The sequence below is a fragment of the Colletes latitarsis genome, chromosome 9 (assembly GCF_051014445.1).
Source record: "Colletes latitarsis isolate SP2378_abdomen chromosome 9, iyColLati1, whole genome shotgun sequence".
Taxonomy (NCBI): domain Eukaryota; kingdom Metazoa; phylum Arthropoda; class Insecta; order Hymenoptera; family Colletidae; genus Colletes; species Colletes latitarsis.
Genome location: NC_135142.1, coordinates 23,445,739 through 23,462,198, shown reverse-complemented (window position 1 = coordinate 23,462,198; position 16,460 = coordinate 23,445,739). Strand labels below are relative to the sequence as shown.

Genomic DNA, 16,460 nt, shown 5'->3' with positions numbered 1-16,460 from the left:
ATTAAGTATTACGCTCGCCAGTGGCAAGAAACTACGACGAAATCAACCCTTTCACTCGCAAGACCGTGTCCGTTGAATTTTTGCGGCAAACATTCCTTCGAGTATTGTATAAATATTGCCAGCGCGGCTATGAAAAATCTTGCGTTCGGTCGAGTGTTCCGAAATTTAAGAAATGCAACGATCGCGTATTATTTAGACCCCTATCCTAAATATAAATTATTTCTGAAGAGGGGTAGATTCTCGTATAAAATGAGTTATTATATTTAAATTTAGATCAACAGCCGACCCTGCATTCGTATTTAGAATACCGAATGGCTTAATCAAGCGTGCACCCCTTTTGGAATTAATTAAACTTTATGTTCTCGCCTGTACCGTTCAGGAATGTACCTGGTGTTTTACAATGCAAGGCCATTATCTTAATACGGCTCTTGCGATTCAGTTAATCGCGTTATTGTATCTGGGAACTACTACGATAATTACGTAGACCTTTTTTCCGTACCTCCGTCGTCATTTATATTTGATTCATGGAGGGCGATAAACTCTGAAACGTATGATTAACTTAATAAATTTAATAGCATACGCTTAATTTGATCTTGAAAATTTGCTTCCACAAAACTGTTAGTCGAGACTTACTAATTCTATTGAATATATTTTACATATAAAATAATTGAATCAAGCATCTCGTTCTAAACAAAAAAAGTACCGGTCACCGGTGACCACCATCACAGTTAACGTGTTGGGGGTGGTCCTGTCGAGTCCACCGGTTGGAAATTCTTCAAAATTTGCTATTTATCCCGTGTAAAATGTTTCCAAAAACTGATTTAGAAATTTTTGTCGAGAAAAAAAAATGAACCGTGGTTCCAAGTGGATTTGAAACTGTTCGAGAGCGAGGTGGTCGAATTCTATCGTTTCTAACGAAAAGCGCGACGAAGTGTCGGGTGCTTTCTCCGAAGGATAGTCGCACGGTCGATAATAAACGCGCAACACGTCGTTTCGCAATCGCGTTAACAATAAAAACGACGCATTTAACATTCTGTTGCGGCAACGGGAACGCCGTTGAAGCGTACACACTCGACCCAGATCTTTTTCCTCGCTGCGCGACTCTCTCGATGCACCTGCAGCCTAGCAGTTCGACAGAACCTGCCCACACTCCCTGGTGCATTGACGGAACGACCAATACTATCGCAACACGCTCGACTGATTATAGGCTGCGCTTTGCCTGCCTCACAATACACATTAAAGATTGCCTGTGCCATTGCATCCTATCCGAGACCCATCGTTCTTCGACGTGGAGCAGAATGGTGTACGCGTTAAGGTGGCTACATAGCTGCAAGAGAAAATCGAGCATAAATATGGGACTCTGGATCCCCACAGAAATTTTATTCGAAAAGATCTAGCAGCTGGTCCAGGTCAAACGTTAGATCAGAGACGTACATTTCGAATAATGAAACAAAGGTACATTACTGCTTATTGCAGTCTTGGAGACCAAACATTCTGAAAGGAATCATAGAAGATTGAATATTTTGCTCGTGTAGTGTATTACCTCGATAAGTGCAAAAAATGAGAAACTTATATCGAGGTATGTGTAAGCAATCGGTTCAAAGTAAACGTTTGACACTTTTTATCTTTGATTGACATTCTGTATTTCACCCAAGACACTAGTAATCGTTATTACTAGCTTGGAAATTGGTAATGATGTAGTTTGAATGCAACGAAGCTGTTCAAACATTCGAGCGGATTGAATTGTTTCCAGTTTGATCGAACGTTCGAGTTATCCTGATAATGAAATACGTGACTTGGTTCGAAAAAAATGAATTTTATCTTGGATTGAATTTCAAGTACTAGTTACATTCTAATACTATAAGATCGAAGCGTTTAGAATATGAGTACACTTTGTTTCGTACACTAGAAGCATTTACTATCGAGTGCTTGAAAGTTCAAAGAAAATTTAAAAGATATAACGCGTGTGCTACAGCAGAGACGTGTTTATAAATCTACACGTACGTTAAGTGGTCGCGTAGCACGCGTGTGTGCCCATGTGCTGACCCTCTATCGATTCCACGAAGGCAGGTAGTGACGTATACGTGTTCGTGTGTAAGTCAAATACTCGACTTTCCATTCATATCCCGCAGTCACACATGCTAGAGAGTGCGACGAGTACTTTGATCGAGTGTACGTGAAAAAAGAGACTGGATAATAGTGCATAGTTCGCGTTTTATTAACAGCGATCGAGGACAGGAAATTACATGGATCGTAAATTACGAAAAATAACATTTCTTCTCTCTTTTGCGTGTCAACGATGATGTGTTAATCGTAAGACGAGTACAAGCTTTAATTACCTGAGTTCCATTAGAAAATTCTTGGAAAATTCCGAGATAAGAATTTTTTCCTTTGAATGGAAACTAATATTTCTTATGTGTTCTGTTTAATTTAATAATAACGATAAACTTAAGTACATCTGCCTTGCGTCTTCATTATCACATGCAGATACAAGGTAATATTTATTTGTAATGTTAAATCGTACTTTTCACGTACGTTTTAAAATAAATTAATTCGTTCTGCGAGGTTTGAGGTGCTCTAAGATGTTCGACGCGTAACAATGGGTGTCTCGAAGCTGCAGTTTTCAAGACGTAGCGGTACGATTTTGGCAAATCTTCCCTACCCCATCCGTTATTCAGAAAATCTCTTGAAAGAACTCCTCGAAATGCCAGGCAGTCACGAACCATCCACGGTGTACGATTCAGCACAAATGGAACGTCGATGTTCCGACTTTCGGAATCTCGAAATCGAATTCGAAGCTTCCGAACCCCAGAAACTTTTTCCACGGATGTGTTTGCCAGCCGCGGAAAGGGGCGGTATTTTAAGTCGGTTTCAAACTCATTGCGGTTGACACTCGTTCCGTCCACGAGTGATTCGGACGTCTCGATCGTACACAGAGAATCGGGCAGATTTTCTGAATACAAATTTCCCCTAACGAATACATGTATCTTCTCACGCTTCGAGAAAAATTGAATGCAAAAATACGTTTCTCTAGTGTCTCGAGGACGATTTTGATTGTAAAAAACTTAACGCGGTGAAATTTCTATAAATATTGGGTTGTTCGGAAAGCAATTTCATTTTTCTTCTTCGTGGAAAGGAACAATTTTCTTATAATATATAAATAGTTTATTAAATTATATACTGGCCATTTGGGTCCAACATCTTTTGCCATTTTCCTGGTGGTAGCATGATTCCACTGTAAGTAAATATTTCGTCGTTTAAGAAATTTTGTGAAGACTGGAACCAGTATTATGATAATTCGATGGTGCTGAAAATGCATATTTGACGGGACGCCAAAGAAACACAATTGCACAGAATCAAACAAAATGTGAAAATATATAATGGGAACACGGTTTAGAATAAAGTTGGTTAATGAAAGTCGCTGTTCGTAAGAAAACGAAGCTACTTTCCGGGCAATCCGATGCATCGAATCCCATCTTTTTGGCACGGATCAGGCGCATTGATCTCGTTCGTAATTTACTGCTGGAATAAAATGTTGGCCGTCTCGCGGCGGATCGTGCAGCCAGAGAGACGGGCGTGTATGCTGTTGCACGCGACATGGAAAAGGGGAGAAAAAAGCAGAGAAGAAAAATTAACATCCGCGGAGAAGATAGCGGGGCTTATCGTCCGTATGCCAGACAAACGGCACCAGTCGCGTTTCGTCTCTCGATCGGCCTAGACGGAATCGCGTGGCTTTTTCGTCGCCAATGTTTCGCAGACGACGCTCCTCGATTCGTCCAAAATCGTCCCTCGAGGATACGACGAACCGTTTTCGAAATTTGTGCCGCGAATAAGTGGACCCGGTACGGTCGCGGTTTTATTCGAACCAGTGAACGTCTCGCGATTGGATATTACGTCGATTTTTATTCGACAGGGACCGTCTCTTGCGAGTCGAAGGGATAAAGGTACCCTCGAAAGGGTTCTACGCTTTTCTTGGAATATCTTTCGAGATTGGCCCGGCTTACCTACGTGGGTCCGGAGAAATCTGTTTTTCGAATTCGTGGTGCCCTCGTGGCGGGATTATTGGCTGTTTTACTCTGCACCGAGTCGTCCTTTGTACGGACGCGTATTGTCCGAAATTATTAGAAGTATTTTCTGTTAAAGCATCGCCTTCGAAGGAAAAGCCTCTGCTCTTTTATTAACGCTGGTTATCTGACAGTTTCGTTATCTGTTTAATCAGTTGCAGTTATCGAATCTCGTTCGAATCCCTGTTCCAATCTGCTCGTTGATTGCGGATGATGCAAACTTGGGCGTCGTTGTAAAATAAACAGTTTCTACGGGTCGAAATTGACCCATAATCCACTGTAGGGCCTTTGCATTCGATAGTAATTTTTATTCATTGCGTACAGGGGGTCTCGAAACGTATTTTCCCCCACAGAAAATATTGTACTGACCCTTGCAACTAAAAATAATTTTTTCATAATGATTTGAAATTTTTTTAAAATTTTGACACCTATTGAATTTTTTACTCGAAACTGCGTAGGATTTCAGGGGTATGTATATTGACCAAAAATGATTGTAAGTGACTCCTGCAACCGAAAAGAATTTTTTTAGAACGATATGAAACTTTTCATTTTCAGGGAAATCATCATTCATGGTCAGACATTGTATTTTCGGTAATGAATTTTTTTCTCGAAAGTGAATAGGATTTCGGGGGTATATGTATTCACCAAAAATGATTGTAATCGACCCGTGCAACTAAAAATAATTTTTCCAGAACAATTTGAAATTTTTTTTCTTCGCCGAAAAATTTAGGCACCTACTCCCTGTCGATTTTTCTTAAAAATTCGTTTTTCATTGCTAACAAATTTGTTTGACGTTGTACAGAAATGTTGTATAACACTTTTTTGTAGGTATCCATGAGCTCTATTTTCCAAATAAATTTTATTGAAATATATTCACTATTGTAGGATTTATAGTCGTTTTAAAATTGTACCATTTTTATGTGGTTTTCCTCACTTTACGGGGCCAAGGAACAACTTTTCGAGCATTCTTAGATTTTCTAAACATTCTTCACCAAAAGACGCATTGTTTGCATTTTAAAACATTAAAAACATTGATCTCGAAATTGTATTTAGAAACTGAGGAAGCCTCAAACACAATTTTCGTCTTTGACCCGCAGAATCAACTCTTAAAATCATCTTACGCAATATCAAATAGGAATTTTACGTCATCCATGGCACAAATTAATGTTAAAAGTTGCCTCAGGGAGCTGGAAAAGAGAGCTCGGGAATGGAATTTCACGGGTGTTTCTTGCGACGAGTTTTTCGGTGCTCGCGTGACGCCAATGGTGCCGCGACGCGGGCCCGCAGGAAGAACCGAAAATAAAGTAGACAGGCGCCGAGAACGCGTATGAATATGCGTGCATCGCGACGCCCAGCCCTCCCTCCGTCGGTTTGCCCGTGGAGGTCCGGTCCGGAGGAAATTTTTAGCTCCGCGCATCCGTGTAGCAACCGTACAAATCCTCGTAATGCAGCCCCCGGAGACAGTTTATGCGACTGCATCCGTCACTAGATTTTTCATCCTCAGGCCCTCCAGTCTCCGGTGTTATTCATCTTAATAATTCTCCGCGCCCCAGACACTCAAGATTGCCGTGTAAATATTTCAAGGGGGGGAATTTTCCACGAGGAGGGCCACTCCTCGGCCACTGTTTGGCCGCCTCTGGCCACTCGCGACCGAAAAAACTTCTTTCCCTTGGACTCGTTTTTCCTCGTTTCCAGAGGGCCTCCTACGGTCGCAGCGCTCTCGGCGACGCGATCAACCCCTCCGACGGTTAATTTCTCGGGAAATTCTCGGCTATTTGCCGTCTCGAGTCCAAAACGTTACAGCAACACGCGAGAAAGCCAAGATTATTTTTTCAATTTAAACGAACGCGTATTAGAAAATCCAAAAATTCGTAGTCGTCGTTATCCATCGGATTTATCATCCGATTTTCCTCAAAGTATAAAATATAAATTGAAATAGAAGTTCATTAAGATTATCTCCGACTCTTTTTACGTACGACCCTCTGATTGATTTTTCCCAGGAATTCTCGGTCGGAGCAATTTGTCATGTCGAGTTTGAGCGCCCCTTTTCTCTGAAATAAGTTGCGGACAACGATATAGAAATTAACGAAGAAAGTTTTTCTCTTGCGTGCGTCGAGATTATCTTCAATATTTTTTTTTCCGTGCAATGGCTTGACTAGTTGATTTTTTTGGAGCAATTTGTCCGTCTCGTGTCAAAAGATATGAACAGTGATAAAGGAAGTAGTAAAGTTTCTTCGATTTCCGTTATGTACCCCCTTTGATAGTTAAACATTCCGAAGAATTCTTAAATCAATCAAAAACGTGACTTTTACAGTGATTGCGTTGCTCGCGAAGATCTATGAATTACTATGAATATATATTTCTCTGACAGCGTACGCTATTATAGCGAGCGCAGTTGTTGTACGCAATGAGATTAGATTCCCTTAGAGCCGCTTAACGTCATTATCTAATGCTACTGTATCATCGATATACCTAATTACGTTATGACATAAGAAGGATTAACATCCGATTATCTGTCTCGGCAATTTCTGTTCTATACAGGTCGCTCCAAAATGCGCGACGCAGCCGGAAATCAGAATTTTATTCGAGACAATAAATGACTCGTAAAACGTCGTAATTACAGCGATTTGTTCCATCGAACGGTTTGCAAACTCTCGTTTGCAAAGGTAAATCTCCGGTTGGACAGGATTCCTATCGTAAATTTTATCTATTATTTATGTTTTAGAGATTTCAGCAAAGTCTACGCTCGCGTCGAGCCTCGGCTTGTTTCTCTATCTGCACGAGTGGTTGCACTTTCGCTGTCGAGTGTCTCTGTTTATTTTTCCTTCCGGTTGGTCGACATTGTTTTCTTTCAGCGGAGACCACCTCGGTCGAGTTTGTACAGAAATCGTCCTGAAACTCTCGTGCAGCGAACCCTCGCTACTCCCCGGACCCAAATTTTTTTCGATAACTGGCGACGCTGATCCGGCGTCGCTTTCCACGACACGTGTTTGATCGTCCGTCACGGTCCTTGTCTCTCGTAAAAATCGCACAAAGCCTGAATTTTGTAATAACACGTTCGAGAACAGAATAGATGGCTCGCAACGTGTCATTACTGCTTTTTTGTCACACTTTCATTTTATTCGTACTTTCATATTACGGTCCACGCTTTTAGGTACAGGCTGCATAGATAAGATGCAACGTATCATTACTGTTATTTCTTAGCAGTCTTAGTTCCTCGACGCGTTCACCATCGTTAAGTTGAGGAAATCGTAAAGTCAAACCGAATACGTTTTGATCTCATGATACTCTAGATCCCATAGAACGATGTCTTACTAAATTTTATCGAGTGTTTGCCATTTTTTTTAAATCGTCAGGCTTGTCTTCGTTTTGTATCAAATAATTGTACTTTCATAATACTTTAAATTCCATAGAACGATGCCTTATTTTCTCGAATATTTTCTATTTTTTCAAATCATCAAACTTTTCTTCGTTTCGTATTGAACAGTTGTACTTCCATGATACTTTAAATCCCATAAAACGTCTTATTAAATTTGATCAAATATTTTCCATTTTTTTTTAAATCGTCAAGCGCGTATTCTTTTTAACTCCGGTTTTTAAAAATCGCAAATTTTCAATTTCTGTTAGGGTGGAATGCGACTTTCCTATCGCGTCTTGCCGCGAAAATTTTCAAACGCGATCGAGCGTCGCGATTGGTCGGTGATAGCGTTATCGCTCCACGTTCCATTTTAAAGTTCCACGCGATCTGTCAGCAAAGTATCGTTACGTTTTCCTACGTCACTGCGTGCGTAGTCACGTGACCACCAGTCGAGTCACTCTTTGGCCCTCAGGAATCGTGAACGATTCAGTTTATCGTGACCCGCGGTGTGCTCGAGACCGAGCGTTAGATCGTCGACACAGTCCCGCGACGTTCTTATTCTTTTCGGTGTAAGTCGAGTGATACGTTTCGACCTCGGTGCAAGGCCGATCCCCCGATTATTCGAATATTTTCTCGTCGATGGTGGACTATTGGCGAGCTATCAGCTACGCCTCGAATCTCCAAACGAGGACGGACAGTGCGTGCTCGTCTCTTGGAAAGTTTTACTTTCGACGCGTTTCGTTCCGAGGGTCGAACGGAATACGGTGTTTCCTTTTAAACATATACTTGTTTTTACCGTGACGAGAGGAAGAAACGAGAGGAATCGTGAAAGTACGTGAAAGGGCGACTCGGTGGAATTGTTAGTTTCGGATGATTTATGGTCTCTATCCGAGCATTAAAAAGTGAAAGGGAAGAGAAATTGTGATTTTGCTCGTTTAATTAGGGTACCTTCGCTGTGATCTCGTCGAAACGCGAGCATGACGTGAAAAAACGAGTGTCATTTTTTTTTTGGTTTTTTTATTAAAAGAAAAAAGAAAAATACGACGATGGAAGTGGACAATAGTGGGTCGACGAGTTGTTGTTCGAGGGACGCGTGAAGAATTTTTGATTCACCAGGATGTTGAAACACATGAATCGGACTGGACGACCTCGGGTCGTCGCGAGGAAGAGAAAAGGTCGTTCGTTATCCAGAAGCTGGCCTGGCACACCGAGGCCCTTATCGGTCGTTTCCAACGAGGTAAAAAGACTTCTTTCGCAATTAAGGAAGTTGTACTATCTTCGATTCGTTGCGTTCCGTATCTTAACAGCCACTTTGTTTATCGATAGACGCGCTCATCGAAAAAATGGGCACCGTTCTGTCAGACTTCGACAAATAATACACGGAGACTCTGCTGTTTACGCGCGAATATCCGCCGGAATTATTTGCACGGGAATTCTGTGCTACGCTCGAATAGAACCGACAAATACGTGCTCCATTTATGGAATATGACGAATTTATGAACAGATACTTAACAACGCGACGTTTAAAATCGAAGAAAATACCCAGGACAGATCTAGTCAATTTTGGAGCACTCGTTGGGGATGTTAAATGAATCAAATTCACTGATTATACGAATTATTTGAGTGTTGACAATTTTTCACACACATTTTTGCGTGCATGATCTGACCTCGTAATTGCAAAATTTGATACTAGTGTGTTTTAAGTGAACATTTTTATCATCTATGCTAATCAGGAGTTTTCTAAATGAAAAAAGATAGAAAGAATAGAGTATTAGATTAAAAATGCAATATAATTGATCGAGATACAGTGACTCGTTAATATAATCTTGCGAAAGCACAGACAATAAAGGAAATTTTTTTAACGAGTCCAATAAAGGTTTTATCGCGTGTGTTTGGAACCTATAAACGTTAAGACACTCGACGTCGCAAGAATTAACCGCTCCAAATTTGTTTAACGCTTTATAACTCCGAATGACTTTGATATCACACGCCCATATATCTTTGTTTTAAAAGTTTGCTCGTGTCTTTGCACCAGTGATGAGCAAATTTCTTATCTAGATACAAAATTCAAACAAGGAATAAGAATTGAACTTTTGATCCGACGTTCGTTCAATAAAAGTGACAATCCGAATTGTGGAATGAAATTATTTATTATGTAGAGAATAAATTGCTAAATGGATACAGTTAAGAATATATATTTGTTAATTAGCGACGTCATGGTGTTCAGTTATTTCCGAAAAGCAAATACAATTTGAGTTATGAGGGATTGAATAATACGCGACGATTGTGAATTTATTTAGAGAAAGCACGGTGCAGTACGTCGATTAAAAAATACGTGCTATGAAACCCGAACGATCACCATCGGAATTGATAATTAATATGCTTCCGATAACCCCACCCCCGGATCGTTAAAGTTTATTGAAACCGAAATGGAACGAGTCGGCATCCATTCGTGGTAAAAATGTCGGTTTATCGTGCGTGCTCCACACGTTGCACGCGTGTGTGAGATCGCCCACGCGGCGTCGAAGGGCCCACGCAAAGCACGAATGCACAGGGTGTCCCATTAGAAACGGGGGCCACCGTCTTCGTTATTTTAAATCAGCGACGATCGTAGCTCGTTAAAAAGATGGTATGTTGCTTCTGTAAAAGATTCGAGTACGTCTGCGAAATGTGTTGCAACTCTACTGTCACGAAGCACTCGCGTTGGTGAACAATGTAGTCCCTTAGCGAAGCTAAATAAATCGTCAGAAATATTTTGGTTACGTCGAGAAGATCGTAGAATTAGTTTGATCCGTTTTCACAATGTTTCGATCATAGTTTAAGTACTTTATAAAAATTTTGTTGCTTTAATAAGGATTAGTATGTAATGATTAAACGTAGTAAGAAAGTCACGTGACCTAGATTGTATAGAAAGATTGGAGGAATTTTTAGATTTATTATTGTCGAAGATTATCTTGTGATCGAAATGTTGTAATAGAGAATTAAATTAATTCTATTTTATTCGATATAATTAAAAGATATATAAATGACCTAGCAATGAAAATAGTAGTTATCGATATATTTAGCACTAGTGTGGATAAATTGTTGAGTCTTTGAACTATTATGCAGACTGTATGTCTCATCATCGCGAATGTAAACAAATAGTAAATAGCACTTGAACGTTGCTGTATTTTTAAACATTGGCAAGATGATAGTGTCTTATTTTCGATATGAACTATTCAGCGTATGTCGGTCGTTGGATATTTATTATAAATGCTGCTGCCGTAGCCGGTTCGTACAGAAAACATTATTCAAAGGGCAGAACAGGCTATCAACACGTGTTTCATTTGAAGTTTATTTTCAAATCACGTTCAATGTTTACAATACAAGGACGACCACAAGTAAGAAATTCAAGGCTTACAGAGATGGGCAAAATTCTTTTCTACATACAAATTTCGAATGGCGAGTAACAGAAAAAGAAATTAAAATGAAATGTTACTTAACGAAGAAATAGAAATTTAATTGTTCGATCGAATAAACGTAATGAATAAATTTCTATATTTTGCTCGTTTCTGCTTACAATTAATCGTGTGCTAAAATTTTTATCCTACGATTTGGATGTATTTCTTTTTTCACGAAAAATCACCTGTCACTACGTTTACCTGAACTTCGTACTGTTTATGTAAACCTGACAGAAACATTGTGGTAGAAAATTCTTAGTCATCGCAATCTTGACTACTAAGTATCGAGGTTGCGGCTATCTACGACAATGAACGTGGTAATTAATGAAACGAGGTTTGCGTTCCAATCCTCGAAACTAACCGCAACCTTTGTCAAACCAATTCTCTTGGAGATCTTTTAAATCGAAATTTAAATCGAGAATATTTATTACACTAAAATATTCATTCCCTTTTAAAACATTTTCTCAAATTAAACGCAAACTTGTTAGCGTGTTCTTCCCTCGACGTCTGTAAAATCAATTCACAAATCACGTCATTTAGTTGACACCGTAAATTAATTCTACTTTATTCAATTTAAACTATTCCAATCGTAGCGATTGCACGTTTATTTAATTCCCACGCCACTGGATTTAACAAATCCTTATTAGATTCAGAGTTTGTTTTAATTTTAACTGCACGCATCGTTGTTATACAGGGTGTTCGGCCATCATTGGGAAAAATTTTAATGGGGGATTCTAGGGGCTAAAATAAGACGAAAATCAAGAATACAAATTTGTTGATTGAGGCTTCGTTAGAAAGTTATTAACAATTAAATTCAAAAGTTTGGAATCGCCTGGAAAAATTATTTTTGGTTGCAGGGGTCAATTATAAGCATTTTTGGTGAATAGACATATTCCTGAATTCCTATCCATTTTCGAGGAAAAAAATCGGATAGGTGCTGAAATTTTTTGGCAAAAAAAAAATTTTTCAAATCGTTCTTAAAAAATTATTTTCGGTTGCGGGTGTCAATTACAATAATTTTTGATGAACAGACCTACCCCCGAAATCCTACCCACTTTCTAGAAAAAAATTCTGTACGGGCGGAACTTTAAACGTTAATAACTTTTTAACGGAATCTCCATCAACAAATTAGTATTCTTGATTTTCGTCTTATTTTGGCCTCCAGAATCTCCCAACAAAATTTTTCCCAGGGATGGCCGAGCACCTTGTATAAAGTCCTTGTTATTCGAGCGACGGATAATTTTACACGCTTTTCTGTGAAAAGTCGCGATCGTTATTCTTCGCGAAGATCAATGCGTTCATTGAAGACGTTCGATAGAAACCTTGATCCCTGAATCCCATTCTTGTGCTCGTGGTTATCTCTGTAATTGACCATTGCAAGTGTAATCGAAACCGAAGATATTGACCCGAGATCGAAGTATTTCACAGTGTCAGGGACAACGATTGGCAAAGATCGTGGGAGCAATCGGTTGAGGTGAAAAGTCGAGTTGCATTTTTATAACGAGGGATACGCGCCGCGTCAGCTACGCTTCGTCATCGGGGCCAAAAACGATTGTTTATAATTTGTTCGTTACGTAACTGGCCGCGTGCACATTTTCTGCATTGGCTGTTTACGGGTTGCGTCACGGGGCTGCATTTCACGACTGTACGGTTCGTGTTCCACCAACGGCGCGCAACGCGCCATTATAATTCGCCTCTCGATAAACAGAGCATAGCATGTGATCTACTTTATTTCCCTTTTGCGCGCTTGTTTACGCGTTTGCGCGCCACCCATTTGAGAAATCGGGCCGCCATACTTCGAGGATCCGTGAAGGCTGCACGCCACATCTGGGCGAAGTTCTTATCCAAATAAAAATTTCAAACGACTCTTTTGTCCTGTCACTCGTCGAATAAAAATGAAAATTTTAATTATAAATTAAATCTGAAGTATAATGCTTCGATTCTGGTTTGAATATGCTCTGAGAATATTCCAATATTAGTGTAAATAATTGGTATGGACGTAACTGATCTCACTGTGCATCGGTTGAGAAAATTAAATCCTCTTTCTTCTGTAACGAATACCCTCGCATAGACTTTCATTGGAAAGTTTGGAGCACCTTCCAACGTATAACCAATAAACGTAATAACGTTACGTCGTTTTAATTGGCCTGTAAAATAAACATTTTTTGTTTAATTTAGCTGCCATTGAAACATTTACGCGAAGTCGATAGAGTTCTGAGTAGCTTGTAATCAGTGATGGAAATAATACCGTAAGAATAGTGTCAGTACCAGAGACTAAAGTATCGTTTCATATTAAACTTTTTTAATTACACGGGTATCAAACAGGATCGATACCTACGTGATATCTATGCGAAAGTATAGATACGTATCAATTACAGAGTAAATTATATGGTATCGATACTGTCACGATACTACTCACTGGTTACTCGTGCTACTATTTCTATATTTGCATTTCTAAAGTACTAAAAAAAAGATAGGAAATGTCTAAAACTTTTCATTTGATCAAGTATCATTCCAAGATCAAGTATCGTTACGTTACAGTGTATTGTGAAAGTCTTAGCTTCGCTAAGAAGTCATCGCTGTTCCAAAAAGACGAGTAAAATATTACAGAAAAATATTGACGCAGTCGAGAGTAGAGTAATACTTTCAAAGAGTTGAAAAAATGACACACATAAATGAATGATAGTGTTGGTTGTGATGGAAATCGTTACAGAGATTAGAGTGATTTTTCTAATAAGAAGACTAAGATTGATAGGCTGAAAATCGTCGTGTAGTCAGGAATAGAGCGATTCATCTATCGAAGCCAAGTCGTTTTTTCACTCTTTGGAATCAAAGGCTGGAATAATCTTTGCAGCATACTTTCACCAGCAGCGCCTTTCATATGATTTTAGATTGCAGTTCGCGACTTATAATACCTGGTAATACATACTAGGTTATGGACACGAAAGGAACAGATACATTTCCTGCGAATACACGAACAATGTTTTGTGCCTTCATTTTAATAATGCACCACTTAAATATCTAGAGAGTAAATTAGTCCTTCGAAGCATTATATTTGATTGTTCGTAACAATTATAACATATCTAACGCTCGTACTCTGGAGTCTATTGTTAAGCTCTTAATGAAACGCAAACGAGTTAAATAAACCTCTTTCAACGCGTCACTGTGGTGTTTCCTTTGTAGTCTGTTTAAAAAAAACGCACCATTTTCTTACTCCATGATCTAAATACATATTTAAGAGCAGTTTCGAAAGTATTCAGTCGAACTTGGCTGCAACGAGCGTGAATATGGCAAGATCACAACTGTGACGCGTAAAAAAGACATAATGATTTTAATTTACATCTATTTCCGTACAATTATTCGCTGGATGCATATATGACGTAGGAATATTGGGAAAGTCGAGAAACATTAAAGTGAAATCGTCGAAACTAATATGAATTTTAATATTGTAATTAAAATCGCGTTTAGTAGCAATCAGGATGGTTTCTAATTGCAGACGTATAATATTAAACGCGATTTATACGCCAATCATTTCAAAATCGTTAATACTGAACGAATTATATTAATTGAAATATGTAGATATGTAGTAATAATAGAATTGCTGTTTCCTTATAATTTACAATCCTTGTGAAATGTTATATACATTGCTCCGTTTATTCCCATTGTTTCCATTTTCATTTATCCCACGCATTCATGATTCATATCTTATTACAGGTACGCAAATGTATTACTTTTTCTCTGTTACATTGTTTTTCGTTTCTAACAAAAACCTCGCTTTTCACGTTTGCATTTTCATATTACTTTCTCAAATAATATTATACAAAGATTAGAGATTTCAATCTTCTAATTCTCAATTATATTTAAAAACCATTTTTAAAAGTAACAAAGAATGTACCGAATATTTAAAATATATAATCATTTTTTAAATCGATAGTCATTCTTTTACATACAGAAATCCGTTAAAGTCCATTCGCTGAACGTTCCAGCGAGCTCGAAAACACGGGTCAGAAGCGACCCCGTCATCCCGTTAATCGTTTCAACCGATTTCGCGGCGCGAATTACGCCGACGCGGAGCCAGTAATCCGTAACGGAATGTGCACATCGCGTACTACGAATCGATCGCGAGCAATTAAAAAGTGCAAGCCAACTGCAACCAGTGTCGCGTATTACACGATGCGTTACGCGAACAACGGAGATAGCAGAAACGCGCCTTTCGCAATATTCGCGCGCGAAAGTTGTTTCGTTAATTTCCGGAGCGACGGAACGCTATTATTATTATTTTTTTTTCCCCCCCTCCTCGCGACACGACGCGTTTCCCATCGACGGATCACGATACGCTGATTCTCAATCGAATCATCGCGCGTCGTCGTGTCGGTGGAAATTCAACGTTCGTCCCGAAATTGACTAAATATTCGCTTCTAACAATCGAGTCGCGAGGGAGCGGTTCCGTGAATGGCGAGTATAACTGGCGTATCTACCGGAAGTCCGGCCTACGGGTTCCGGCCCGTGGCACGCTCATCTCGTTGTCTCTCGTGTCTTTTTTTTTCTACCTCCCTTCTCTACTGTTTCTCTCTTTTTTCCCCGTGTGCACATTGTTCAACAACGAATGCCATCGCTTGTTGACCGAAAAAAGGCACGGGTCGTCAACGGTGGCGAGAAGTTGACGCAGCTGCAATAGTCGCAGGTGAAACTGGATTAGATTATTTATCAACGCGGTGCCGTTTATTTTAGACGACGCAGTGTTCGAAAACGGCGATTTAAACGCGAAATAGTCCAACTCTTGACCATCTCCAATCATTTTACCGTAGGTGTTTGTAAATCCTTGGGGATCTTCGTTTGAAACATTATTTATCCCTAGAAATTGTTTAAATAGGTTAATTTTTACTCAGAAACTCGACGTTTCTATTCTTCTTGGAAACCTGTTTTTGCAGTTCATATTTCTCCTAGGAAATAATGCTATTACAATGATTTCATTTTGTACTGTACGAATCTTGCACAGGAAGGTACACACTTTATTTTAGAATAATAACAATTGATCGAAATTTGTTATAATTTTAAATACAGGCAATTTAATATGCGGTTATCGTAAGTTTTTGAAATGGAGGTTATCAGATTAAGCAAATCTTATTCTTATTATTCCTATTTTTTATTATTTTCTTTATTATTTACATAATTCAAAATGTTATGTTGCAGTGAAGCTTTTATAATAAATAAATTTCTTCTTTTAACTTCGTTTCGACTATTCAGTTTTATTATTCGTAACTAAAAGTATCTAGCATTTATGAATTTTTTTTGGAGAAAGTATTGCTAATTTGAATTGAATTTTTTTTTGAGACTAAAAGGGGACATCTTTAAATTGGAGAAAATAATTTTTTAAAAATAAAAAGACAATGACAGGAGAGTAATATTTGACGGTGTCTTTAAAGAACGAGAGTCTCAAGGAAATATCTCGAGGATCAGTTTTCAATTGCTTTAAAGTCTTCAAAGGCACCGTCAAAACATTTGGTGGCAAGATATTTTTTTTGAATTCGATAAAAAATTGCAGTTTAGGCCCTTCTATTTTGAAAGCACCGCCGAGTTTATTATTTTTGTACACAG

The 16,460-nt window shown here is 38.9% G+C and overlaps 1 protein-coding gene across 12 annotated transcripts in view; it reads left to right on the top strand.

The window, feature by feature from the left end:
- Positions 1–16,460, top strand: part of LOC143345784 (rap guanine nucleotide exchange factor 2) — a 209,598-nt gene that overhangs the window by 171,164 nt on the left and 21,974 nt on the right. The window contains exon 1 of one of the 12 annotated variants that reach the window (XM_076773201.1): positions 7,993–8,659. The exons of the other annotated variants lie outside the window; for them this stretch is intronic. Within the exon in view, the coding sequence (XP_076629316.1) occupies positions 8,540–8,659 (120 nt within the window). The 5' untranslated portion in view covers positions 7,993–8,539. Of the gene's footprint in view, positions 1–7,992; positions 8,660–16,460 lie in introns of those variants that run through there. 12 annotated transcript variants of the gene reach the window in all.